The sequence below is a fragment of the Prunus avium genome, chromosome 3 (genome assembly GCF_965620075.1).
Source record: "Prunus avium chromosome 3, drPruAviu1.hap1.1, whole genome shotgun sequence".
Classification (NCBI taxonomy): Eukaryota; Viridiplantae; Streptophyta; class Magnoliopsida; order Rosales; family Rosaceae; genus Prunus; species Prunus avium.
The window spans coordinates 32027649-32055599 of NC_142286.1; the positions used below are offsets into that span (position 1 = coordinate 32027649).

The following is a 27951-nucleotide window of genomic DNA, read 5'->3' on the forward strand; positions in this document are numbered from 1 at the left end:
ACCAACTCGCTCGAGAACCAACTCGCGATGACAACTCGTGGAGGAATCTTCGCAAGCTCAATCCACCAATCTACCTCACGAGCAGGGCAACCAAGAAAGTCAACCTCTGCAAGTCAACCATCCCCGCCTGAATCACGAAGGTCACCAACGTGATCAGAAAGCCATGCGCGCGAAAGATGTTGAGAAGCTCGTAAACGACCGACTTTGAAATTTAAAGATCGGCAGAAATTTCGAAGATGCTCTACACAGGGAGGTGGACCAACCAAACTCTATGACTTTTGTTGAGGCCCAAAAATCTAGGGGTTAGGCCCAAGCTTATTGTCAGCCCGGTGCAAATAATTAATTACAAAAGAAACTCGACCGGGGCATAATAGGGAATTGTAGGACACCTACACGAGCCACGGGTCACACATCACGCCAAGCAAGCATGCCAAAAGCGCAACGGCTATATAAGTTCACGCTCATGAACCTATCCGGTGATATTTAATTCGAGCTCGGCTTATTATAGCATAATTAAACTCAAGCACAAGCGCAACGAATAAACATGCGATGCCATCACGCCATGCTACAAGCTCAAGTGGGCCCAAGCCACGTAATCACCCGGGGCTTGCTGAGAAGGTTGTGGCATGGATGGGTACGAGCACTCACAGGGCCCATTGAGGGACCGAGGGATGGAAGCTTTAGGCTACTTGGGAGCACTAAAACTCAGGCCCATTCCTCGGGCCCAAATACATGGGTTAGCATGAGAGAGAGAAGAATGGGGTCCAAAGGCTTAGGAGAACATCCCATAGGCTGCTGTTGCATTTAGGGAAGTCCATGACAGTTAGAATGCCCAAGAAAAAGTAAAACCACTTCCAGCAGCTGGACGAAAGCGTGCGGGCCGCTGGAAGGGAAAACACCAATAACCTCAAAACTGTACTCGAAGCCCAGCCCAGCGTCTCTTAGAAAAATCCAACATCGAGCTCCACCCATACCAGAGCTCCCATGTGGTCAACCCAGAATCACAACAAGGACCACAGGAAATCCATAAGTGTAGGAGAAATACCCAGTGGACAAACAACTTCCTCTGTTCTCAGTTTTCCTTTGTAAGCTCTGATTTGAAAACCAAGGGAGAAAGCAAGTGGCGCCTTACCCCCATGGAGAGGCTCAGCCGCACAAAGCCTTGGAACCACAAGAAGCCATTGATTCAGGCGCTCTGGTCAATGATTTTGCACAAGAAGGGGAGTAATCGGAGAAAGGGAAAGGAAAAGTAGGAATGGATGATCGACGAAATTAGGATTCCAAACGCCTATAAAACGGAGCTTCTTCTACCCAGCAACACACACCATTCCAGAGCAAGACCAAGCTTTGTCAAGCGAACTGGAATTTTCCCATCTTCTACTCCCGACGTTTCTCTCTGTTCTAAGATAGAAGCCATCCTAGTTCTCCCCTCTCCCACTCTAAAACCTGTTTCTCTGCAAGAAATTCATGCTTTGGTCTCTCTCTCCCTCTCAGATTGCTAAACCTGTGAAAGCTCAGCTCCCATGCCATAAGCTCCTCACGCTAAGTCATTAATGAATTTCATGCGTTCTTCTAAGTGTTGGTGAAAAGAACCCAAACGTATTTTTTTTCTAAGGCTTCAACAAGTCTTTTAAAAAAAATTCTTTTGGGAGTCTGGTTCTTGAACTCAGCCTTCAGGAGGATCTTTTTGTTTGCTTTCTTCTCACAGTAGCCCAAGCCCATTCGTTAGGCTGCTGATCGGTTCATAATTGTATATCATTTTGTACCATTCTAGCTTATGATTTGGTTATGTTTTTGAGTTAAACTTGTGCTTTTAATCCTTTTTGTGTTTATCTTTCAGTTCATTGAGCTTTAGGTAATAATGAGAGCTTTGGATAGTAAATGATGCAATCCATGCATGTTAGGGCCTAATTTGGATGAATGGATGAAGAGCTTAAAGACAAACTCAATTTTGGCTACAGTCCCCTGCCAGCCCAGTTTCGTAGGTCATATTGCAAGCTTTGTTTCAGCAACCTACATAGCTCGGATGAGGCCACATTCTTCATGCAAGTTGTTCCAATGGGTGTATACTATAACATATCCGAAATTCAGCCCCATTGGATAATTGTGGAGTCTGTTACCTAGCAAACACAGAGCCATGCTCAGGATGGATTTTATCAGCGCGCAAAATGAGTTAGCAATTTGTTTTGGCCTTAACTTCCTCCTCCGACCTTGGATTGGCCCAAATGATATATGGCTGGAAAGAAGACATTCTGAACTTCAAGTTTGAGTGCTTAAAGTCTTAATTTGCTTAAGGGAAGCCCAATTCGTAAGCCCTTGAAGTTGCTGGTCATGCTGACCTCAGGATGAGCTATTATTTCTGGTTGGAAGCTTGGTCATGGTGACATGAAGATGAGCTAGGGCTGCTGGTGGGATTTATTAGTGAAGTGCATCAACCATTTCAGATTTTATAATGGAAGTGTTGTATGCATTAGTGAAGTGCATCAACCATTTCAGATTTTATAAAACAAAGTGTTGTATGCATTAGCCATACTTAATTCAGATTTTCAGCTTCCTTAGGCCTATATATAGTGAGGTTTCCCAAGCTTGTAAACACACCCCAAGGGGGGGAGCTCTCAAACACTTCTCTAGAGCTCCCTTCCCTTCTCTCCCTCAAATTCTCTTAGTTTCTCTTTCTAGTTTTCAATTGTTATAATGAGATCTTTGTGCTGAAATTCTCCTTAAGTTTTTCCAAGTTCTACTTAATTTTCATTGTTATGTAAATTCTTTTCTTTAGTTTCAAGTTTGATTCGTTTCCAAGTTTCAATTATGATTTTGGTTCTTATTCATTATGCTTATAAGTTAATATGCTAGTTTGAATGATTGATCACCATTTAGGCTTGCATGTTAGCTATCTTGGTTTGAATTAAGAGTAGACACCATGCTTTAATTCGAATTGAACTATGAATAGGAAGAGTATGTATGGACATTCGACAACAGGGATTAGATACATGCTTGGTTGTTTAAATTGTTCTTCTATGCTTAATGGGTTCCTAATGCTTAATTTTAGGTTAGACAACAAATGATCAAATTAGGGAATTAGGAACACAAGGTTATGACCACACACCATGGCTTAATCATACTTTAGCTAGAATCAATCCATTAATCTAAATTGAACTTGGGAACTTATCTGCTTGAGTTAGTTATTTTCTTTCTTTCTTGTTGTATTTATTTCCTTTTGTTTTCATTTATGTTTTGTGTAGGGAAATGAATTGGATCATTCAATCACCAATCCTCGTGGGATCGACCTCGCACTTACATATGCTAAACTACCAACGGCTCGTGCACTTGCGAGTATCACAAGTTGAGGATGCAACTGAATCCATTTTGGTGCAGCTGTATCTACACAACAAGTTTTTGGCGCCGTTGCCGGGGATTGGCAACATAGTTTGGTTCTATTTCTTTTCCCTACTTGTTTTATTTTTATTTTTCATTTTCATGTTTTTCTAGACAATTTCAAGTTTTAAAGTTAATGACGTTAATGGACAAGTTGTGTTTGTAGTCCAACAGAAAAGGACAATTGCCCAACAAGCAAGAGAACTGGGTTTAAGTCCCAGCTTATACAACCCATTGGTGCTTGTTGCTTTGAAGCATGGAATTGGATGTGTGTTGATTTTCCTTTTCATTTTAGTTTTTATTTCCTAATCCTTTTAATTCCATTTCAAGTTTGTGTGTTTGTTTTAGCAATTTATGATAGCTTAATAAAAATGGAGAGAGATGGCAACCTCAATCATAAGAATGGGAAGTGTGGAGCAATGGGAGAAGTCGCGACCTCCAAGTGCATCACATTCGACCTAATCGCTTCAAGGGGGAGCATTTCAATCCTTTCTCTTCTTTGAATTATGTTTCTTTCCGTCATTGTTTTTACCTTTTGGTCCGCGTCGAGTTCTTTTTTTTTCTGTGCTGAATCCAACCATATAAAGAACGTAAAATTTGGACTTACGGTTGGAAAGTTATAGCCTAAAAACTGAACAGAGGTCGAAGCTGAAAAACATAGAAACGAATCTGTCGAAATGGTGATAAACGGGTGATAGAAAGTGCTGTTTGTGTTTTTCTTTGGTTTATTGGTTTGTTTCTTTTAGTACAACAATTTATGTTGTTTGTTTGAATTTGTTTAGAGTACTTAGTTCATTTTCGTTTATGGTTTGTTGTTCCATTTTATCTTAATTTGTTTTTGTTTCTTATCTTAAAAATTTTAAAAAGATTTTTCATATGAGCTGACTTATGGTAACTCCAGTGAGCACTTCCGTCAATACAGTGTCTAGGAGTTCTATAGGCGACACCTTCGGTGTCTAAGAAGTTTGGGTTTTAAGCGGGACCATTGTGACCCCTCCAACCTTCCCGGATCCCCTGGCTGTGTTTTCTGAGGCCCTTAATTGGTCATCCATGAGTTGCTTGTATATTCGTGTGTTTTTAAATTAAGTTTTTTTTGTTTTTTTTATTTTTTTTTTATTTTCTTTGTTTTCTTTTCTGTTAAGTCTTTGTTTTTGTTTTGTTAAGTTAGTTTATGTATTTATTTACGTGGTATGGTTAGTTAGTTTTTTTTTTCTCTGAGTGTTAAAAACAAACTTTATTTCAATTCAAACATTGCATAAAAACAAAAAAAACAAAAAAACAACATCATCATCATCTTCATCATCATCTTCTTCATCTTCTTCATCTCCATCATCATCATGGCTTGCCTCTATTTTCTCGCACTTGTAGAATCTGCAGCAGCTCCACATGGTCCTCATTTTTTCTCTGCAGTGCTTCCACGTGCTGATTGGCACAGTAGAGCCGCTTCTGCAAGTCCGCCACCATAGCCTTCAAGGAAGCTATTTCCTCGCTCATCGCGGCACACTCCCTTGTCCTCGCCAGTAATCGCATGCCCAAATTGGTAGCGGAGACCGCGTGGAGCACAGTTAAATTGTGGGACTCCTCTACCGCTGCCTTATCAGACCTCTGTGCCACATGCAGATGATCTGTCGGAGTGAGCTTGCTGCTAATCATGCCTCCTAGCAGCACTGCTTTGTTCGACAGTGCCTCAGAAAAGTTCGGTATTGCCTCAGCAAAGTTTGAGGCCGTGCCGTGATGATATGAAGAGTTTGGAAAGACAGTGTTTGGAGGAGCCCTTGTCTGGGCATTCGGTGGTGCAAGTGAGAGCTCAAGGTTGAGATCATCAAGGTGAGTGCATGAGGATGCCATTTGTTTTGCTTCTGAATTTTTTGATGTTTTTCCTTGAGTTTGCAGGAAGAAATGCTGGGTATCATCCGCTTGCAGAGGTGTGGTTTAAATAGACATATGCTGATGAGAGAGAGCCAACACCATTTCAGATTTCCCGGGCATGCTCGACCTAATCGCTTCAAGGGGGAGCACCTTTACTTTACTTTTCTTTTTTTTTCCTCCGTGTTTTCTGGTGTTTAATGTTTTTGCCCGTTACTTTCATTTTCTAGAGCTTTGTGTTTTTGCTTTTCCCTTTCGGCTATCATCTTTAGTTTATTTTAGTTAGGGAAATGTGTTTTCTTTTCCGTTTGTCGTCTTTATTTTATTTTAGTTGGGAAGTGTGTTTTCTTTTTCTTTTTCTTTCTGCAACCTTACTCTTTTATTTCCGAAACAAAATAACGAAAATACAAAAACAACAAAATAAAATAAAAACAACAATAATGCAGTAGGAAATCATTTCTTCTCGGTGCTTGGTGTCTCGACCATTGGAGCTTTGAGTTTGGCCCTCTGGCTGTCCTCTTCCGGGGCTTCACGCACAGCTTCTTGGGGCTCATCACTTGAGCTCCCAAAGATCGCAATCTTAGCTTGAGCGTAACTACTCTCGCGATCTGCTTGTTTGCGTTTACCCGGTCGGTCTAGGTCCTCCAGCTGTTTTCGCATGTCGCGAGAGTACAACTCTACCATTTTTGATAGGTTTTTATTCTCGTCCCGCAATACTTCTAGCTGGTGTCGATTCACCTCCACTATCCTTGACCTCTCCCTTTTCAAGCTTTTTATAGCAGTCTGACACTCCTCAACCATACTTCGCTCCGCCGCCAACTGACCTTTCAGCACCTCTACCTCATGGGACTTCGCAAGTAGGCGATGACCCAAACTTGCGACTGTTGCCGTACTCTGCACGCTCAGTGCCAGGGCATCGCTCACGACCCGGTTGTCATCCCTTGTCCCCAGAACACGTATATCTTTAGGAGTCACTAAATTTCTAGCCACTCCAATGGCAACATCGTTGTCCAGGAGTATTGAGTCAGTTACTGTCACAGGCCCCCGTGCGGAAGCAAAGTAGGGCATCCATACTGGTGCCGCTGCTTGGCCTCGTGTCTGAGTCGGTGGAGCTAGGTTGAGATCCAACGAAAATGGGTAGTTAGAGGCCATTTGATTTCTCACTCTCTTTTCTTCTTTCTTTCTTTTCTCTTTTGTGTGTTTCTGAGTTTGTGTTTTTTTACCCTTTCTTTTTACCTTTTATAGACTTAGTCTGCTAAACCCTAGCCGCTGCGGTTCTGAGTTCTGTGCGGCCCTTACCGCTTATCTCTATATGTCGCCGCACCCGTTTCCCAACCCCCTTAATTGCATTTTCACCTTTCACCACCTTCTAGTGAAAAAGTCGTCCCGCTTCACCCAAGAAGCCAATAATTCTGGCTTGGGGGATGTGACTGCTGCCTCTGCACGCCGACACGTCCCTCACCCCTTTCACCCGTGACTCCCCAGGAACCAAGGCATCAGGGACCACGCTCTTCCCTTTCAGAAATCACACTCTTTGCGCTCCCAATGCACATTTTTTTTTTTAAATTAAAAAAAATAATAAAAATAAAAAATAAAAAATAAACGTCTGGGCTTCGGATTTTATTGTGGGTCGGGTTTTCACCGTTGTTTAGGTTTCAAGGTGGGTTAACTTTCTTTTGGGTTGGGCTTTTAATTGTTTGGGTTTTGGTTTGCGTAAGACTGTCTGTTTAGGGCTTTTTGTTTCGACTGTTTTACTGTTTCATTTCTTTTTATTTGTTTGTTTGTTTTGTAATTTTTATTTTGTAATTATTTTATTTTATTTTATTTTTGTTTTTTGTTTTATTTATTTATTTATTTGCTTTAATACCTTCAATTGTTATGTTTGACATTGCTTGTGCCTAAATTTTAAACATTGAGGACAATGTTCATTTCTAGGTTTGGGGGTATTGGAGTTTAGCATGTAAATTTGGTTTTTCCTTAATTTATTTTTTTATTTTTTTATTTGCTTGTTTTTATTTTTATTTTATTTTGTTAAGTCTTGCTTTTATTTTGATTTTGATTTTGATTTTGATTTTATTCACTTTCCGAACACATTTGATGAGATTGTGATAAATGTTTGCATGACTTAAATGAAAATTGAATTTTATTTATTATTTATTTTGTTTTCCTTGTAAATTTTTATTGTAAAAAAAAAATTAATTAATTAATTAATTTGGCATCGTTCTAGCATGACATGTTCGAAACCTTCTTTGCACTTGCCATTTGTTTCATAATTTTCCAATTAAAGGATTTGCATGACCCAAATAATTGTATCAAGCATAAATTAGACTTATATAACCATATAATGTGAGCTTTTGAGCCTTGTGCTTCATTTCATGAGTGTTATACACATACTCTTATTTTCTTGTCATCAAAGTTGTTGTTTGATCTCATTATTCATTGATTTGGTTGATCACTTAAAAGTCATTCATTCTTATGCAATTTGACTTCATGACATTTTAAGAAGTGATATTAAGGCCTTCTTTGGATCGTTTGTGCCTTTCAAGCTAACCTTATGCATGCTTAAGCATGATTTTCCATTGTTTACCATTTTGAGCCTACATGTAAACCTTTTCTTTCATTTTACCAATTATATTTCCTCACCTTAGCCCGAAAAACAAATATTTACCTTTCTAAGGAATTCATGAGCTCTAATTCGGATGTGTTTTTCAAGCTAAGTTTGGGAAGGGATATTACATCAAAAACCCAGGAAAAAAAAAATTCACACAATTGGTGAAAGAAAAGAGAAAGTTGTGATTAAGTGGCGGTTGTTTGAAAATTCATTTTTGGGCCTTCAAAATAATTTGGTGTTTGGAAAGGAGTTTGAATCAATGTAAATGAAGGTATAAGGAGTTTTGATCATGTAAAAGAAAAAAAAATCTAATCGTGATGATTCGAAGTCTTGTAAACAATTGTTTTATGCTCTTACATTGCGAGTTCCTTGGGCTTTGTATTATCCATACCTTTCATTTCTTACTCACCTTACACCCTTGGCCCCATTACAACCTATACTAAAGACCTAAATTGATCTTAAATGTCATGTGGTTGAATTGCATCCATTTTTCTACTTTTAAGTGTTTGGCATCCTTCTTGAGATCATATTAATGCAAGTTCTTCATTTTCCTATTTTGAGTTAAGTCCCTTATGATTTAACTCTAATCTCATGTTTATAATTGAGTGTTGCATTGTAGCCCTCTTCTGAGTGATTCATTTGTGAGAGGACAACTTCGGTGAGATTTGAAGTAGCATTTGTGCTTGGTATGATTTTTGAAATTGTGTGAAAACTAAGATTGGGGAATTTGTTGCATTTGGCTATCACACTAATACACTTTGAACATGTTATGTTTTGAACTTTGCCGCCTTGTAAATAATGTCTAAAATTGAGCTTTTAAACTTTTGAGTCATGTGCATGAGTCATTTATCTTCATAAAATGTTCGGAAAGATTGTTTTGAGTTTTTATTTATTTATTTTTATTTTTATTTTTGTTTTGTTTTTGTAATTATTTTTGTTTTTGTTTTTTATTTTGCTTACGGACTAACAATCTTTTAAGTTTTCTAATTACCTTGTTTTACAGAGTCAGTAAAACGTTTGTGGGTATCGTATCTGTTAAACCCTCAGGAGACACAACTCCTCCTACTAGGGATGCCTAGAGGTTTAAAGGCTTGTTGCATATGCTCAATGCAATCGAGTTACCTACGAAAGTGGTCTAGTTAACTTCTTGTTTGTTTTTATCTTTGTTTTCCTTTTGTTTTGCTCGAGGACTAGCAAAATCTAGGTTTGGGGGTATTTGATCGGTTCATAATTGTATATCATTTTGTACCATTCTAGCTTATGATTTGGTTATGTTTTTGAGTTAAACTTGTGCTTTTAATCCTTTTTGTGTTTATCTTTCAGTTCATTGAGCTTTAGGTAATAATGAGAGCTTTGGATAGTAAATGATGCAATCCATGCATGTTAGGGCCTAATTTGGATGAATGGATGAAGAGCTTAAAGACAAACTCAATTTTGGCTACAGTCCCCTGCCAGCCCAGTTTCGTAGGTCATATTGCAAGCTTTGTTTCAGCAACCTACATAGCTCGGATGAGGCCACATTCTTCATGCAAGTTGTTCCAATGGGTGTATACTATAACATATCCGAAATTCAGCCCCATTGGATAATTGTGGAGTCTGTTACCTAGCAAACACAGAGCCATGCTCAGGATGGATTTTATCAGCGCGCAAAATGAGTTAGCAATTTGTTTTGGCCTTAACTTCCTCCTCCGACCTTGGATTGGCCCAAATGATATATGGCTGGAAAGAAGACATTCTGAACTTCAAGTTTGAGTGCTTAAAGTCTTAATTTGCTTAAGGGAAGCCCAATTCGTAAGCCCTTGAAGTTGCTGGTCATGCTGACCTCAGGATGAGCTATTATTTCTGGTTGGAAGCTTGGTCATGGTGACATGAAGATGAGCTAGGGCTGCTGGTGGGATTTATTAGTGAAGTGCATCAACCATTTCAGATTTTATAATGGAAGTGTTGTATGCATTAGTGAAGTGCATCAACCATTTCAGATTTTATAAAACAAAGTGTTGTATGCATTAGCCATACTTAATTCAGATTTTCAGCTTCCTTAGGCCTATATATAGTGAGGTTTCCCAAGCTTGTAAACACACCCCAAGGGGGGGAGCTCTCAAACACTTCTCTAGAGCTCCCTTCCCTTCTCTCCCTCAAATTCTCTTAGTTTCTCTTTCTAGTTTTCAATTGTTATAATGAGATTTTTGTGCTGAAATTCTCCTTAAGTTTTTCCAAGTTCTACTTAATTTTCATTGTTATGTAAATTCTTTTCTTTAGTTTCAAGTTTGATTCGTTTCCAAGTTTCAATTATGATTTTTGTTCTTATTCATTATGCTTATAAGTTAATATGCTAGTTTGAATGATTGATCACCATTTAGGCTTGCATGTTAGCTATCTTGGTTTGAATTAAGAGTAGACACCATGCTTTAATTCGAATTGAACTATGAATAGGAAGAGTATGTATGGACATTCGACAACAGGGATTAGATACATGCTTGGTTGTTTAAATTGTTCTTCTATGCTTAATGGGTTCCTAATGCTTAATTTTAGGTTAGACAACAAATGATCAAATTAGGGAATTAGGAACACGAGGTTATGACCACACACCATGGCTTAATCATACTTTAGCTAGAATCAATCCATTAATCTAAATTGAACTTGGGAACTTATCTGCTTGAGTTAGTTATTTTCTTTCTTTCTTGTTGTATTTATTTCCTTTTGTTTTCATTTATGTTTTGTGTAGGGAAATGAATTGGATCATTCAATCACCAATCCTCGTGGGATCGACCTCGCACTTACATATGCTAAACTACCAACGGCTCGTGCACTTGCGAGTATCACAAGTTGAGGATGCAACTGAATCCATTTTGGTGCAGCTGTATCTACACAACAGCTGCTGGAACAAAAAGACCCCCACAACTTTCACCACTGATATCGAGCAGGCTGCTACCCCGAAGCGGTTCTCAACGCCTTCGTTCACACATTTCAAAGGGGATTTTGATCCCGAGAGCCATCTAAGGCACTTCAAAAGTGTCATGATCCTCTACATGGCCAACGACGCGCTGATGTGTAAGGTGTTTGCAATGACCTTGCGAGGAGCAACCCAAGACTAGTCCCACACCCTGCCATTCGGGTTGATCAGCAGCTTGAAAGAGCTAGCTTACGTCTTCACCAAAGAATACACTTCCTACCGGATGATCAAGAAGAACCCTGACCACCTGTACAACCTGCGCAAGAAGCCCAATGAATCCCTTCGAGACTCGTCAAGAGATTCAAAGCAGAAAAGGCCAGCATTGTAGGATGTGATGATCGAATCACATCCTCTGCTTTCAAGAAAAGTCTTCCAGCTGAACACGACTTATATCGCGAGCTGACTATCACTCATAGCCAGACTCTGGCAGAGGTCTTCGCGACTGCGGAACGCTACGTGCTCTGTGATGACGATCGAATCACTGCGAAGAAGTCTACTAAGCAGGAAGATCAGCCAACCAAACGGGCAAGCCAAAGAAGCGACAAGTTTAACAACAGGAACAAAGATAAACGTAGGTCGCACCCACAAGGAGACGCTACGGCAGAAGAGAACTACACCAAGTTCTCCATCCTCATACATCAAATCTTAGCCCAAGTAAAGGACAAACTTTGGGTAAGAAGACCGTCGTCCTTGAGAGGAGATCCAAACAAGAGGGATACCAGGAAATACTGTGCCTTCCATGGGACGCACGGGCAAACTAAGAATAACTGGTTTGCTTGGAAAGCACACCTCGAAGAACTCGTGAGAGAAGGTCACTGCACGGAATTCATTGCGAAGCAGGCCATTCAGCGAATTGAGGACCGCGATACCGCCAAGGAGCCACCTCCGAAGGTCATAAGGATTAACACAATCCTAACTGACTCCGAGGAGTCTGGGTTGACCAGCAAAGAAAAGAAGAGGAAGATCAAACATGCCACTATGATCTCCCAAATCTCGACCTGCTGTTGTGTAGATTCAGCTGCACCAAAATGGATTCAGTTGCATCCTCAACTTGTGATACTCGCAAGTGCACGAGCCGTTCGGTAGTATAGCGTATGTAAGTGCGAGGTCGATCCCACGAGGATTGGTGATTGAATGATCCAATTCAGTTTTCCTATACAAAACAGAAACAAAAACAAAGAACATGAAAGAAGGAAGAAAATAAGAAAGTAACTCAAGCAAATAAGTTCCCAAGTTCAATTTAGATTAATGGATTGATTCTAGCTAAAGTATGATTAAGCCATGGTGTGTGGTCATAACCTTGTGTTCCTAATTCCCTAATTTGATCATTTGTTGTCTAACCTAAAATTAAGCATTAGGAACCCATTAAGCATAGAAGAACAATTTAAACAACCAAGTATGTATCTAATCCCTGTTGTCGAATGTCCATACATACTCTTCCTATTCATAGTTCAATTCGAATTAAAGCATGGTGTATACTCTTAATTCAAACCAAGATAGCTAACATGCAAGCCTAAATGGTGATCAATCATTCAAACTAGCATATTAACTTATAAGCATAATGAATAAGAACAAAAACCATAATTGAAACTTGGAAACTAATTCAACTTGAAAACTTAAGAAAAGAATTTACATAACAAAGAAAAATAAATTACAACTAAGAAGCAAAAGGAAAGCTAGAATTGAGAACTAGAAAGCAAAATTAAGAGAATTTGAGGGAGAGAAGGGAAGAGAGCTCTAGAGAAGTGTTTGAGAGCTCCCCCCCTTGGGGTGTGATTACAAGCTTGGGAAACCTCACTATATATAGGCCTAAGGAAGCTGAAAATCTGAATTAAGTATGGCTAATGCATACAACACTTGTTTTATAAAATCTGAAATGGTTGATGCACTTGAATTAGAAAATCTAAATTGGGTGATGCACTTGTATTAGAAAATCTTGAATTGGTTGATGCACTTCACCAATAGATCCCACCAGCAGCCCTAGCTCATCTTCATGTCACCAAGACCAAGCTTCCAACCAGAAATGATAGCTCATACCTAGCTCACCATGACCAAGCATCCAACCAGCACATGCTGAGGTCAGCATGACCAGCAACTTCAAGGGCTTACAACTTGGGCTTCTCTTAATCAAATTAGGACTTTAAGCACTCGAAATTGAAGTTCAGAATGTCTTCTTTCCAGCCATATGTTATTTGGGCCAATCCAAGGTCGGAGGAATAAGTTAAGGCCGAAACAAATTGCTAACTCATTTTCCGCGCTGATAAGATCCATCCTGAGCATGGTTCTGTGTTTGCTAGGTAACGGACTCCAGATTTATCCAATGAGGCTGAATTTTGGATATGTTATAGTACACACCAATTGGAACAACTTTGGATATGTTATGTAGGTTGTTGAAACAAAGCTTGCAATATGACCTACGGAACTGGACTGGCAGGGGGCTGTAGCCAAAATGAGTTTGTCTTTTAAGCTCTTCATCTATTCATCCAAATTAGGCCTTAACATGCTTGAATTGCATGAATTATGCTCTCTTGCTCTATTTGCCTACAAAACACACAAAGGGAGGCAAATAACTTAGAAATCTAAGAAACTAAGCAAAAGAAGTAAGTAAATAGGGCATGTATATGTATGAAATTATGAGCTTAACACCCGCCTTCCACCAACAGAAAACGATCCCGTGATTGGCTTCCAAAAGAAAGATCTAGTTGGCCTCGATATGCCACACAACAGTGCCCTTGTCATCAGCATTCTAGCCGTTCAGGCCATGGTCGACTGAATTCATGCAGACAAGGGTAGCGCAGCCAATATTCTGCAACTGGCAGTCATCCAGCAGATGAACTTGGAGACAAAGATCAACAAATCAGTCAGGTCGCTGATTTGCTTAAATGGCACAATGAAGGTTACCGTGGGTACAATAGATCTCGACGTCTACTCCCCACTTGTAATCAGCTCATGAACATTCATGGTCATTGATGAAGTCTTACCTTATAACGTCATTTGGGGCAGACCATTAATAGGCAAGATCAATGCCATCACCTCCGCCACACATCAGAAAATCTGCTACCCAATCCCTGGGGGCAGTGTCGGCCAGATCAACAGCGAGCAGGCAATGGCAAGGAAATGCTCGGCTCAAGGGCTGAAGAAAAGCAAGCAAACACAGTTCCTCCCTGTGAATCAGGCATATCTGAAGGGAGTAGAACAACCAGATCTCACTCATAGCAACCAAGCAGGCTAGAAAGGAAAGGGAATAGCTAACCCCTTGTAGCAATCAAAGCATCAAGACCAAGCCGAGGGAATCCGTCAGGAGGTCTCTCCTGAAGAAGGATGGAAACCCGAAGAGGACGTCGAGCTAATACCCTTAGATCCTGACCAGCCAGATAGAAAAGCACGGATCGGCTCGCGCCTAAGCCCAGACGAAAAGGTGAAGCTGACCACCTTCCTATAGAACAACAAAGACATGTTCGCATGGTCGCCATCTGACATACTCGACATCGACCCGAGCAACATCTGCCACTGGTTCCATGTCAACCATACCAACAAGCCGGTCGCGCAGAAGAGACGCAACTTCTCTCCCGAGCGAGTTGCGATCATTGAAGCCAAGATCAACAAGTTCCTAGCTGCCGGCTTCATCGAAGAGGTCTTCTACTCGAAGTCACTAGCCAACGTTGTTCTCTTGGCGAAATAAGAAATGGGCAAACGGAGAGTTTGCGTCGATTACACCGACCTCAACAAAGTATGCCCTAAAGACAACTTCCTATTGTCGAGAATCAACCAGCTTGTGGATTCAACTTTCGGCAATCAGCTGCTCAGCTTTATGGACGCCTACTCTGGCTATAATCAAATCCTGATGCACGAGGATGACAAGGCGAAAACCTCTTTCATAATCGAGAGAGGGACCTACTACAACAAGGTCATGCCCTTTGGGCTGAAGAACGTCGGAGCAACCTACCAGAGGCTCGTGAATATAATATTCAAAGAGCAGATCAGCAAAACTATAGAAGGCTACATGGACGACATGCTAGTCAAAGCCCTCAAGCGTGCAGATCACATCAAAAACCTCGCCGAGGCATTCAGCTTGCTCTGCCAGTATCGCATGAAGCTGAATCCAAGTAAATGCACGTTTGGTGTATCATCCGGTCGATTCTTGGAATACCTAGTTACACAAGGTATCGAGGCACACCCTTGCCAAATCAAAGCCATTCTCAAGATGAAGTCACCTTCCACAGTGAAGGAAATACAAAGTCTGACGGGCAGAGCAGCGACCCTCAACCAATTCCTCTCGAGATCTTCAAAGCTTTGAAGAAAGGACAAGAAGACAAATGGGACGAGGAGTGCGAAGTAGCTTTCCAGAATCTAAAAACTTACCTCACTTTACCTCCCCTGCTCTCAAAGTCAATTCCCGGTGAAGACTTGTTCATGTACCTGGCAGTGTCTAATTCGACCGTCAGCTCAGCTCTCATATGAGAATAACTGGGGCCTAACATCTGGTATTCTACATGTCAAAAGCTCTCCTCGATGCAGAGACTCATTACTTGAAATTGGAGAAGCTGATTTTGGCCCTTGTAGTTTTCGCGAGAAAGCTGCGACCCTACCACCAGGCTCACCGAGTCATCATCATGACCGACTTCCCTTTGAGATCAATCTTTCACAGCCCTGACGCTTCTCAGCGACTCATGAAGTGGGCTATAGAGCTAAGCCAATACGACCTCCTCTACCGGTCAAATACTGCAATAAAAGCCCAGGTTTTAGCAAACTTTATTGCAGAATTCACCTTATCAGCCGAAGAAGAAAAGCTGGTCAACAAAAAGAAAGAAAGTTCGAGAGCAAACAAGACCTCCGCTGAACCTGGCCAACCCAAAGACATGTAGCAGTTGCTCATAGACGGAGCATCGAACTAAAAGGGAGCTGGAGCAGGCGTCGTCATCATCACCCCGGATGGAACCCTGTTAGAGCAAGCTATCACGCATGGCTTTCCGGCCTCAAACAACGAGGCAGAATACGAGGCATTACTCGCTGGCTTGCGCTTGGCAAATAAGCTATCAATCAAAAAGCTGGCCATCTACTCAGATTCCTAGCTGATCACAAATCAAGCCTCAGGTGAATACATGGCGAATCACCCAAGGAAGATCTTGTACCTTGACAAAGTCCAAGAGTTGTTGAAGGCATTTCCTACCTTCACCATCCAACAAGTGCCCCGAGCAGAGAACACACATACAGACGCACTGGCAAGCCTAGGATTAGCACTGGAAACCCAATTCAGATGCTCCATCTCGGTCGAACACCTTGACCAACCAAGCATCGAAGAAATATAGTCTATCAACATAATGCAGATTGACGAGGACCTCAGCTAGCAAGACCCCATCATCGACTACTTGATGAACGAAAATCTGCTAATGGACAAGTCTGAAGCTAGGAAGGTCCGGCAGAAGGCCACAAGATACTACATGCAAGGCAACAAGCTCATCTGCAAATCATACTCCGGCCTTCATCTCACCTGCATAAAATACCCTCAAACACTTGAGCTTCTCTGCAAAATTTAAGATGGCGACTGTGGCAACCACTTTGGGGGCAGGTCACTTGCCCAGAAGGCTCTAAACATAGGCTATTTCTAGCCTACTATGTTCCATGACTCCACCGAATATGTCAAGAAATGTGATCGCTGACAGCGGTACAAATCGGTTCCTAACCTGCCTACCGAAGTCTATCATCCGCAGAACAGTCCATGGCCATTCATGCAATGGGTCATTGACCTAAGAGGTCTCTTGCCATCGGCGCTCGCCAAGAAAGACTTGATGACCGTTGCCACCGACTACTTTACTAAATGGATTGAGGCCGAAGCTCTAGCCTCTACCAAATAAGCTGATGTGGAACGATTCATCTGGAGAAATATCATCTACCGGTTTGGCTGCTCGCAATCGCTGGTCACCAATAATGGCTCACAATTCATCGGCAAGCAGATCACCACCTTCTTTGCAAATACAAGATCAAGCAACACCTGTCCACCCAAAGGTATCCATAAGGCAATGGGCAGGCCAAGGCATCTAACAAAATCATATTGGATTGCCTAAAGAAGAGGTTAGAAGGCGCCGAGGGGAAATGGGTGGATGAGCTCCCTGGGGTACTATGGGCTTATCTCACCACCAAACGAAGATCGACTGGAGAAACCCCATTCTCCCTCGCCTATGAGACGGAAGCAATTATCACATCATTGTCCCCTCCATAAGTCTTGAGGTGGGCAGTGTTGATCAGAACTCCGAGCAAATGAGGCTCAACCTTAACTTACTTGAGGGTGAGTGCAAGAAGACCATTATCTGAGTCACCTCCTATCAGCAACAATTAAAATCCTACTACGACAAAAGAGCTAAGGTCAGACAATTTCAACCAGGCGATCTCGTGCTAAGAAAGACTTTCATCACTGCACCAAGATAAGGGTCAAAGAAGATGAACCCTAACTGGGAGGGTTCTTATTTGATCAGCCAGTCCGGGGGCAAAGGAAGCTACACACTCGACACCATGGATGGAAAGGAAATTCCACGACAATGGACTGTTAACCATCTCCGAAGATATTATCCTTGACGCTTCCTCCTATCTGCTCAGTTCCAAGCAAATGACTGAGCACCGCACATTTCTAAAAAAGAAAAACAACTGTTGGGAGTTTTAGAGTGTCTCAAATGCCCACCAAAAAAAATATATATAGTTGCCCATAAGGAGCGTCCTAAGGGAGACGCAGGGCGACGACTAGAAGTGTCATACGGGAGAGGCAACCCGCAAAGAAGCATCCTCAGGGAGACGCAGGGTGCGCCAGGAATTTCCTTAGGGAGGTCTCCATACTTCTAGGGAAGTATCTGGGTTCCTATCCATTTCCTAAGGGGGGCTGGATAGTCATACAATTGCCCATAAGGAGCGTCCTAAGAGAGACACATGGCGATGACTAGAAGCATCCTACGAAAGACTTAGCCCGGAAAGAAGCGTCCTCAGGGAGACGTAGGGTGGGCCAGGAATTTCCTAAGGGAGGCCTCCATTCTTCTTGAGGGAAGCTTCCAGGTTCCTATCCGTTTCTTAAGGAGGGCATGATAGTCATGTAATTGCCCATAATTTAGACAGACCCAATGAATCTAGGCCTCCTCTTTGGCCAAATCCAAAACAAAATTTGAATACTATGTATTAAAACCCAAAAAAAAAAAAAAACTATATGTCTCAAATCCTAATTAGTAGGAATTGTTATGTCTAATACCTAATTTTTCTTTTATTTTATAGATATTCATTCAAAGATCATCTCTACAAAAAATCACTTGAATCCGATATCATTTGACCACTCAATTAAATTATTAAAATTTAAGTACTTTCTTGAAGCACCATGTTCATTGGTTTTGTTGGTCTCCATTAGATGTCTTGATGATTTTCAATTTGCATGATTTTTTGAAAGGATGATCTCTGAATGAAGATGTGAAAAATAGATGGTTTGGATTGTTGAAAAAAATTTCGTAGGGGATCCTAAATAAAATTATTTGAGGAACCCTAAATAAATAAATATATACATTATTTGATATGCAATCCAAATTAAGGTTTAATATTATAACTAGTTTATACTTTTTATGAAAATGAAATGTAAACCAATTATGTAGCACATTTAGGGTGTCGCCGACACTCTGTTACATATTTTCTGCCTTTATTTACTTGGTTTTTTTTTTCTTTTTCTTTTTTTTATAAAAGAAATTCTAGAATTGCATTCATAATTTAGTCAAAAAAATCACTAGCCACAAAAGGCCATTACAACAACGAAACATTCTAACATCAAAATTAAAATAATCTTGTGCACCTCCACTAATGATCACGCAAGATCGAAGAAACTCTAGTATAGGCATCCCAACTAAGATTGCAAACTCAAAATAACCAAAAAGAGAGATAAAGCTTGAAAAAAATCAAGCCATAACAATACAAATAAAACTTTCACAACAAAGGAGAGATGAAAAGTTCTTACAAAGGAGATGTGAAAACTACATAGAGAACCCAAGGAGTCTTTTACTATTTATTCCAAACATAAAGAAACCGCGAAAAAAATGGTGGTGGAGATCTGACGCGGAAATGCAGGTAGAGATCCAACACCGAAAGGCAGCTACAAAATTAAAATGCAAGGACAAGACAAACAACCTTAATTAAAGATTAAAGTGCACAAGAAGAAGATCCGGGGATCCTATCTTACGAACTACCACCACAAAAAGTCAGCTTTTGGGTTTCCTCCAGGCTGGCTTCTCTTTGTAATCTTTTCTTTTCTAATAAATAAAATAAAATAAACTAAAATAGCGGTGATTGGAAACAATGCATGGCATTAATTTGAGATAAGCTCAACAGCTACAGATATGAATCAGACTCAATCATCCTTGCACGCAAGTTCTACCCAATAAAAATTTCCCATAACCTCGAGCAGCCTGAAGAACGTGTACCCAGCTACCAAGATTCACATTGAGTGCGTACCCACCATAATTATGATCACCTCAGACTTACTATTTATATATAGACAAGGCAAATCGACCGACGTCTTTCATCATGTAGGGCCCAAAAAGGAAAAAGAAGATGGGCAAAAACCACCCACTCGTTGAAAGTTAGCTAGCCCACCAGTCCTATAAATAAATAATCTCTCCATTTGTACGAGTGAGCACAAAAAAGATCTAAAACATGACTTCCACGATAGTAGCTCATAATAAGCCTCATGCTGTCTGTGTTCCAATCCCAGTTCAGAGCCATATAAAAGCCATGCTCAAGTTGGCAAAGCTCCTTCACAACAGAGGCTTCCACATAACCTTTGTCAACACAGAGTTCAACCACAGGCGCTTTCTTAAGTCTCAAGGCCCCAACTCTCTTGATGGCTTGCCTGATTTTCGGTTCGAAACCATCCCCGATGGCCTTCCGGACTCAGATGAAGGTGCAACGCAAGATGTCACTTTGCTTGCTGAGGCCATTGTACAAGATGGTTTCTTGGCTCCGTTTCGTAACCTCCTCATAAAACTCAAGGACGCAGAAACTTCCAATAATAATCCTCCGGTGACTTGCATTGTTTCCGATGGTTTCATGTCGCCGTCCGCCATCAAAGCTGCCGAAGAATTTGGACTCCCTATTGCACTCTTCTTCACTATTGCTGCATGCAGCTTCATGGGATTTAAACAATTTCGCGCTTTGGTCGAAAAAGGACTTGCACCACTCAAGGGTGAGATTAATTCATATTTACATTTTCAGTTTGTCATTCTGTTCTCATAATTTATTTATTTTACGATTTCAAAAAACTCACAAAAAGAAGTGCAGAATGACAAAATGAAAATGAGAATAGCATCGTACCTTATATATGATCGATTATGTAACCGCTTTTTTTAAACATACCTCAAATGGATAGTTTCCCCATTTAGCTAATTATTAATTGGTTGTTAATGTAGATGAGAGCTGGTTAACGAATGGATTTTTGGACGAGGTCATAGATTGGATTCCAGGAATGGAAGGTATACGTTTAAGGAATCTCCCATCCTTCTTTCGAACCACAAATCCGGACGATGTCTTTCTTAACTTTAGCATGGTGGCAACAGATGAAGTTAATAAAGCTGCAGCACTTGTTCTTCTTACATTTGATACTTTGGAAAAAGAAGTTCTGAGTGCACTCTCATCTATGCCTAATATTCCACCTGTTTATACCGTTGGCCCTATCGAATTACTTCTCAATCAGATACCAAAAGACCCTTTGAAGAACTCTGTTGGGTACAGTCTATGGAAAGAAGAAACTGAATGCCTCCAATGGCTGAACTCCAAGGCACCAAACTCAGTTGTTTATGTGAACTTTGGGAGCATAACGGTCATGACACCAAATCAACTTGTTGAGTTTGGTTGGGGACTCGCAAATAGCAAGCTTCCTTTCTTCTGGGTAATTAGGCCAGATTTGGTTGTTGGTGAATTAGCAATTTTGCCACCAGAGTTCGTAGCTGAAACAAAAGAAAGAGGTCTAGTAGCAAGTTGGTGCCCACAAGAGCAAGTCCTTAACCACGCATCAGTCGGAGGGTTTTTGACGCACAGCGGCTGGAATTCAACCCTTGAGAGTCTAACTGCGGGTGTGCCTCTGCTTTGCTGGCCCTTTTTTGCTGACCAACAAACTGACTGTTACTATACTTGCAATGAATGGGGCATTGGCATGGAGATTGATAATGATGTCAAGAGAGATGAAGTAGAGAAGCTTATTAAAGAGTTAATGGAGGGAGAGAAGGGTAAGAAAATGAAAAATAAGGCCATGGAGTGGAAGAAACTGGCAGAAGAGGCAACTGGTCCTCATGGTTCTTCATCCACAGGCTTTGACAATCTAGTCAATCAAGTTCTGTCAAGGAAAAGTTAGATGTCATCCATATAAGAGCACCTAATTGGTGAGGCAATAGCTTACCAAGGTGATGGAAAAACATGTACTCTCTTAGACATTATCAAGGCAATAGCACATGTTTATTTTAACTCTCAATAAAAATCACAATAGATGACGTTTAGTGTCTGAACAAATGATAGTTACAAATTAATCGTTTACGTGAGCAGTTGCATCACATCTTTTATAATGAGATGTGCAGTTGTCTGTTCACCCTTTAACTATTTGGTTGTATGGTTGGTAGTGCGGTTGAACATTATGGCCAAAAAATAATGATATGGGTGCCATTGCCAATTAATTCTCTTTTGTCCACTTATATTTCTTTGTATTTTTTTTAATATTTTTCATGAGAACATACAATTAATGATATGGGTGCTATCTGGATTAACCTTTGGTGGGTTACTCTGCTTTCACATTTTTATTAACCTTGTATGGGTATTTGTTTTTGTACTACCCTTTACAACTAATAATCTTTGTGCTTGATTTATAAATGCAATGTATTGCTTCCTCTCAAAAAGAAAAACCTAGATTTTGTTATTATGTGTACACCTTTCCCTTGTTGGTTCTTTAGCAAGATCAAATCTCGTATATATCGCGGTTGGAAGATTTAATACATCTCAGTTTAAATAATACTTGGATCTAATAGACCTGTGCGAAAGTTAGTCAATCAATACAATTATTTCATCAATACGCAAAAACAAAAACAAAAAATCATATAAAAATGCAGGGCACATGTTCATACTTACTTGTTATGTTATCTCCATCAATGCGATTCCACATACTCAAAACAAAAACCATAGAAAAAGAAAAGGCATGCCACCTCAAGCTGTATTATAATTCCAGAAAATGAGGATGAAGATTTCACTTGGACATTTGTTCCAAAAACCAACAATATATAGGCACCAAGTAACATCCGCATATTAACTCACAAGATCAGAGATAGGCATGGTTTCGATAGAGGTAGCTAATCAAAAGCCTCATGCTTTATGTATCCAATTCCCATATTAAGGCCACTGTTTGAGCCTAAATTCCACGCGCCAGTCCATCTGACTATTGGCCCATGTCAACAACAGTGGCTTGGACTTTGTTTTACCAAAATCAGAAGTCAGCCTTGAATGTTTTGGAAGCCCAAACCATTGTGAACCAATTGCAATAAATAATTTTACAGGTTAAAGATTAATTGCCATTAATGGTGATTTAATCTGGAAAAACAAAATCTAATTGGTTTTAATTGAAACCCAGCTTCTAGTTTCTCCAAAGGCTCAAGGAATGATCATAACCGTTGATTTACTAATTCAAGGATCAAATCAACAGACAAAGGGGATGTCATCCTTAAGAACATTGTCATTAGTAACAACTAGATGTTATTGGTGCAATATATAGTAAATTTTTGTTGGTCTAGAAAAAATGTACCCCGTGTTATATATAAACTAGTTTATACTTTTTTATGGAAATCATATATATATATATGTAAAGAGAGCTTATATTGAGGTATCCCTCAAATAAGTTATTTGAGGGGTACTCTTGTAAGGCCCACTTCTGCATTGTATTTCACTAATCCAAACCGTCTATTTTATAGATATTCATTTAAAGATCATCTCTACAAAAATCACTTGAATTCCATATCATTGACTACTCAATTAAATTATTGAAATTTAAGTACTTTTTTTAAGTACCGTGTCCATTGATTTTGTTGGTCTCAATTAGATGCTTTAATGATTTTCAATTTGCATGATTTTTTGAAAGGATGATCTCTGAATGAAGATGTGAAAAATAGATGGTTTGCATTGTTGAATTTTTTTTTCGTATGGGACTCTGAAGGGTGTCCCTCAAATAATTTGAGGAATCCCTCAATGGAAGGGGACTGTATATATATCCTCAAATAATTTTATTTGAGGGACACCCTTTAGGGTCCTTTACAAATATTTTTTCAACGATCGAAACCATGTATTTTTTAAGTCTACATTCATATATCATCCTTGCAAAAAATTAGACAAATCGAAACCGTTTCAATATCCAATTATGTCTACAAAATCAATGAACACCGTGCTTTAAGAAAGTACTAAAATTTCAATAATTCAATTGAGTGATCAAATGATATTGGATTCAATTGATTTTTTTGTAGAGATGATCTTTGAATAAGTTTCTACAAAATAGACGGTTTGGATTAGTGAAATACAATACTGAGTGGGCTCTTATTTGAGGAATCCCTCAACTAAAGCTCTATATATATACATAACACATACATTATTGGATATGCAATCCAAATAAGGCTTAATATTAGAACTAGTTTATACTTTTTATGAAAAAGAAATGTAAACCAATTATGTAGCACATTTAGGGTGCCACTAGCACTCCGTAACATATTTTGTCTTTATTTGCTTGGCGCTTTTTTTTATATATTTTTTTTAAATAAAGAAATTCCGGAATTGTATTCATAATTCAATAAATAAAAGTCATTAGTCACAAAGGGCCATTACAATAACGGAACAATCTAACATAAAAAATAAAACAATCTTATATGCCTCCATTAACGATCACTCAAGATTTAAGAAACTCTGACATAGGCATCTCAACTAAGATTGCAAACTCAGAATAATCAAAAAGAGATAAAGCTTAAAAAAACCAAGCCATAGTAATACAAATAAAACTCTTACAAAGGATAGATGAAAAGTTCTTACAAATGAGAGGTAAAAATCTCTTACAAAAGGAGAGGTGAAAACTACATAGAAAACTCAAAGAGTCTCTGCGACTTATGTGAAACATAAAGAAACTGCAAAAAGGATGGTGGTAGATCCGACACTAAAATGCAGGTGGAGATTCAACACCAAGACGCAGCCACAAAATTAAAATACAAGGACAAGACAAACAACTTTAATTAAAGTGCACAAGAAGAAGATCCTGAGATCCTATCTTACGAATTACCCCCACAATTTTTTTTTTTTTATCGGGTCTCCATCTAGCTATACCTAGCTCTCAAATATTTTAAGTACAATTCACAAGGTGACTGATCACTATGATCCATCCAATAACACCTAGCTTTTGGCTGCCGTCCAGGCTTCTCTGTCATCTTTTCTTTTCTAAAAAAACATAAATAAAAAAAACTGAAATAGGGGTGATTGGAATCAATGCATTAGCATTAATTTGAGATAAGCTCAACAGCTACAGATATGAATCAGACTCTATCAACCTTGCACGCAAGTTCTACTCAATAATAAATTTCCCATAACCTCGAGCACCCTGAAGAACCTGTCCCTACCAAGTTTCACATTGAGTGAGTACCCTCCAACCCCCATCACCATAATTATGATCACCTCAGACTTATCTATTTATATATAGACAAGGTAAATCGACCGACGTCTTTCATCATGTAGGGCCAAAAAAGGAAAAAGAAGATGGGGAACACCAGCCATTCGTTGAAAGTTAGGTAGCCCACCAGTCCTATAAATAAATAATCTCTCCACTTGTACGAGTGAGCACAAAAAATATCTGAAACATGACTTCCACGATAGTAGCTCATAATAAGTCTCATGCTGTTTGTGTTCCAGTCCCAGTTCAGAGCCATATAAAAGCCATGCTCAAGTTGGCAAAGCTCCTTCACAACAGAGGCTTCCACATAACCTTTGTCAACACAGAGTTCAACCACAGGCGCTTTCTTAAGTCTCAAGGCCCCAACTCTCTTGATGGCTTGCCTGATTTTCGGTTCGAAACCATCCCCGATGGCCTTCCGGACTCAGATGAAGGTGCAACGCAAGATGTCACTTTGCTTGCTGAGGCCGTTGTAAAAGATGGTTTCTTGGCTCCGTTTCGTAACCTCCTCATAAAACTTCAAGGACGCAGCAACTTCCAATAATAATCCTCCGGTGACTTGCATTGTTTCCGATGGTTTCATGTCGCCGTTCGCAATCAAAGCTGCCGAAGAATTTGGACTCCCTATTGCACTCTTCTTCACTATTGCTGCATGCAGCTTCATGGGATTTAAACAATTTCGTGCTTTGGTCGAAAAAGGACTTGCACCACTCAAGGGTGAGATTAATTCAAATTTACAGTTTCAGTTTGTCATTCTGTTCTCATAATTTATTTATTTTACGATTTCAAAACACTCACAAAAAGAAGTGCAGAATGAAGAAATGAAAATGAGAATAGCATCGTACCTTATATATGATCGATAGTGTAACTGCTTTTTTTTAAACATACCTCAAATGGATATTTTCCCCATTTAGCTCATTATTAATTGGTTGTATATGTAGATGAGAGCTGGTTAACGAATGGATTTTTGGACGAGGTCATAGATTGGATTCCAGGAATGGAAGGTATACGTTTAAGGAATCTCCCATCCTTCTTTCGAACCACAAATCCGGACGATGTCTTGCTTAACTTGAGCATGGTGGTAACAGATGAAGTTCATAAAGCTGAAGCACTTGTTCTTCTTACATTTGATACTTTGGAAAAAGAAGTTCTGAGTGCACTCTCATCCATGCCTAATATTTGTCAAATTTTCCAGGTTAACGGGCCGAGGGCCCACTCCAACAACACCGATACTGTCCCCACTTTACCACCTGCACAATCCTCAGGTGTGGGGTTTTATCACAAAAGGCCTCGGTATTAGTTGGAGTGGGGTAATTCTATTTAAAGTACTCTTTCTCCTTCCCTCTCTCCGATGTGGGACACAATTGGTTTCAACACTCCCCCGCACGTGAGACCCCATTTTGTGGGTCACATGTGGAGATCCACACATCGGCAACCACGTGGAGCCATGTAGGGACTCACCCATCGCGCGGAGCCAAACGGGGACCCACCCATCACGTGGCACCTTTGGCCTACGTGGAGCCAAATGAGGACTCACCCATCGCGCGGGGCCAAAAGGGGACCCACCCATCACGAGGCACCTTTGGCCTACGTGGAGCCAAATGGGGACTCACCCATCGCACGGGGCCAAACGGGGACCCACCCATCACGTGGCAAGTACGGGCCCGCAACCTGGCTCTGATACCATGTCAAATTTTCCAGGTTAACGGGCCGAGGGCCCACTCCAACAACACCGATACTGTCCCCACTTTACCACCTGCACAATCCTCAAGTGTGGGGTTTTATCACAAAAGGCCTCGGTATTAGTTGGAGTGGGGTAATTCTATTTAAAGTACTCTTTCTCCTTCCCTCTCTCCGATGTGGGACACAATTGATTTCAACAATATTCCACCTGTTTATACCATTGGCCCTATCGAATTACTTCTCAATCAGATACCAAAAGACCCTTTGAAGAACTCTGTTGGGTACAGTCTATGGAAAGAAGAAACTGAATGCCTCCAATGGCTGAACTCCAAGGCACCAAACTCAGTTGTTTATGTGAACTTTGGGAGCATAACGGTCATGACACCAAATCAACTTGTTGAGTTTGGTTGGGGACTCGCAAATAGCAAGCTTCCTTTCTTCTGGGTAATTAGGCCAGATTTGGTTGTTGGTGATCAGCGATTTTTCCACCAGAGTTTGTAGCTGAAACAAAAGAAAGAGGTCTAGTAGCAAGTTGTTGCCCACAAGAGCAAGTCCTTAACCACACATCAGTCGGAGGGTTTTTGACGCACAGCGGCTGGAATTCAACCCTTGAGAGTCTAACTGCAGGTGTGCCTATGCTTTGCTGGCCATTTTTTGCTGACCAACAAACTGACTGTTACTATACTTGCAATGAATGGGGCATTGGCATGGAGATTGATAATGATGTCAAGAGAGATGAAGTAGAGAAGCTTATTAAAGAGTTAATGGAGGGAGAGAAGGGTAAGAAAATGAAAAATAAGGCCATGGAGTGGAAGAAACTGGCAGAAGAGGCAACTGGTCCTCATGGTTCTTCATCCACAGGCTTTGACAATCTAGTGAATCAAGTTCTGTTAAGGAAAAGTTAGATGTCATCCATATAAGAGCACCTAATTGGTGAGGCAATAGCTTACCAAGGTGATAGAAAAACATGTACTCTCTTAGACATTACCAAGGCCCCCCTTTTGAGTTGGGAGGAACCACACTAAGGGCTACAGTGGGCTTTATTTTTATTTTACTTTCATTTATTTTTATTTTACTCAATTTACTTAAGTTTACAATGTAAATAAGGAAGTATCCCCCATTTGAATTCAAATAAAAATACTAGAAAATCAAATTCCCACCAAATAAAAAAATAAAAAATCGGTGATAGAAACATGTACTCTCTTATGACATTACCAAGCCAATAGCACATGTTTATTTTAACTCTCTAATAAAAATCACAATAGATGACGTTTAGTGTCGGAACAAATGATAGTCACAAATTAAATTAAAAGTGATGTTAAAGACAATCGCTTACGTGAGCAGTTGCATCACATCTTTTAAACTAATATATAACTTTTTAACATGTAGTAATTGATACGTACTGATACTAACAAAATCCTCATCAAATCTACCCTTTATTTTTCTACCTTTAGTTGTTTGACTGGTAAGATTTTTCTTTTTAAATTTTAACATTTATGCGTAATCCGCAAGTCTAAAGGGAAAAGTGAAGCAAATAATAAAAATAATTTTAACATGTATTCAATTTGATCTTGGCCACTCCACCACTTTAAGAGAGACTACATAAGCAACAAACACATACACACACATAATCTACATAAGCAGCAAACACAAACACAAATTTGGACCAAAATGCTCAAACAATGGCCACCTAATGCCAAGACATGCTGTCATATTCAAAAAAGATGGTTTTGTTTGGATTTGTTTAGGTTGCAGAAGGGATTCGAAGAG

General features: G+C 40.0%; 1 protein-coding gene and 2 pseudogenes across 2 annotated transcripts; all 3 read left to right on the top strand.

Annotated features, from left to right (window-relative positions):
• Nucleotides 1-19470: 19470 nt before the first annotated feature.
• Nucleotides 19471-21536, top strand: LOC110753296 (7-deoxyloganetin glucosyltransferase-like). Its single transcript, XM_088249913.1, has 2 exons — nucleotides 19471-20007; nucleotides 20231-21536. The coding sequence occupies exons 1-2, from the start codon at nucleotides 19479-19481 to the stop codon at nucleotides 21169-21171; spliced, it is 1470 nt and encodes a 489-aa protein (XP_088106039.1). The 5' UTR covers nucleotides 19471-19478; the 3' UTR covers nucleotides 21172-21536.
• A 3149-nt stretch (nucleotides 21537-24685) lies between these two features.
• Nucleotides 24686-26356, top strand: LOC148295955 (7-deoxyloganetin glucosyltransferase-like; annotated as a pseudogene). Its single transcript, XR_015834352.1, has 2 exons — nucleotides 24686-25215; nucleotides 25440-26356. The product of XR_015834352.1 is annotated as a 7-deoxyloganetin glucosyltransferase-like (transcript).
• A 23-nt stretch (nucleotides 26357-26379) lies between these two features.
• On the top strand, nucleotides 26380-27312 carry LOC148295956 (UDP-glycosyltransferase 85A8 pseudogene; annotated as a pseudogene).
• The last annotated feature ends 639 nt before the right edge of the window (nucleotides 27313-27951 follow it).

Bases quoted from the DNA above. Each gene is read 5' to 3' on its own strand.
- LOC110753296 (XM_088249913.1), top strand. From the start codon at position 19,479: ATGACTTCCACGATAGTAGCTCATAATAAGCCTCATGCTGTCTGTGTT. The intron at 20,008-20,230 runs GTGAGATTAATT...TTGTTAATGTAG, and splicing joins AGGACTTGCACCACTCAAGG to ATGAGAGCTGGTTAACGAAT.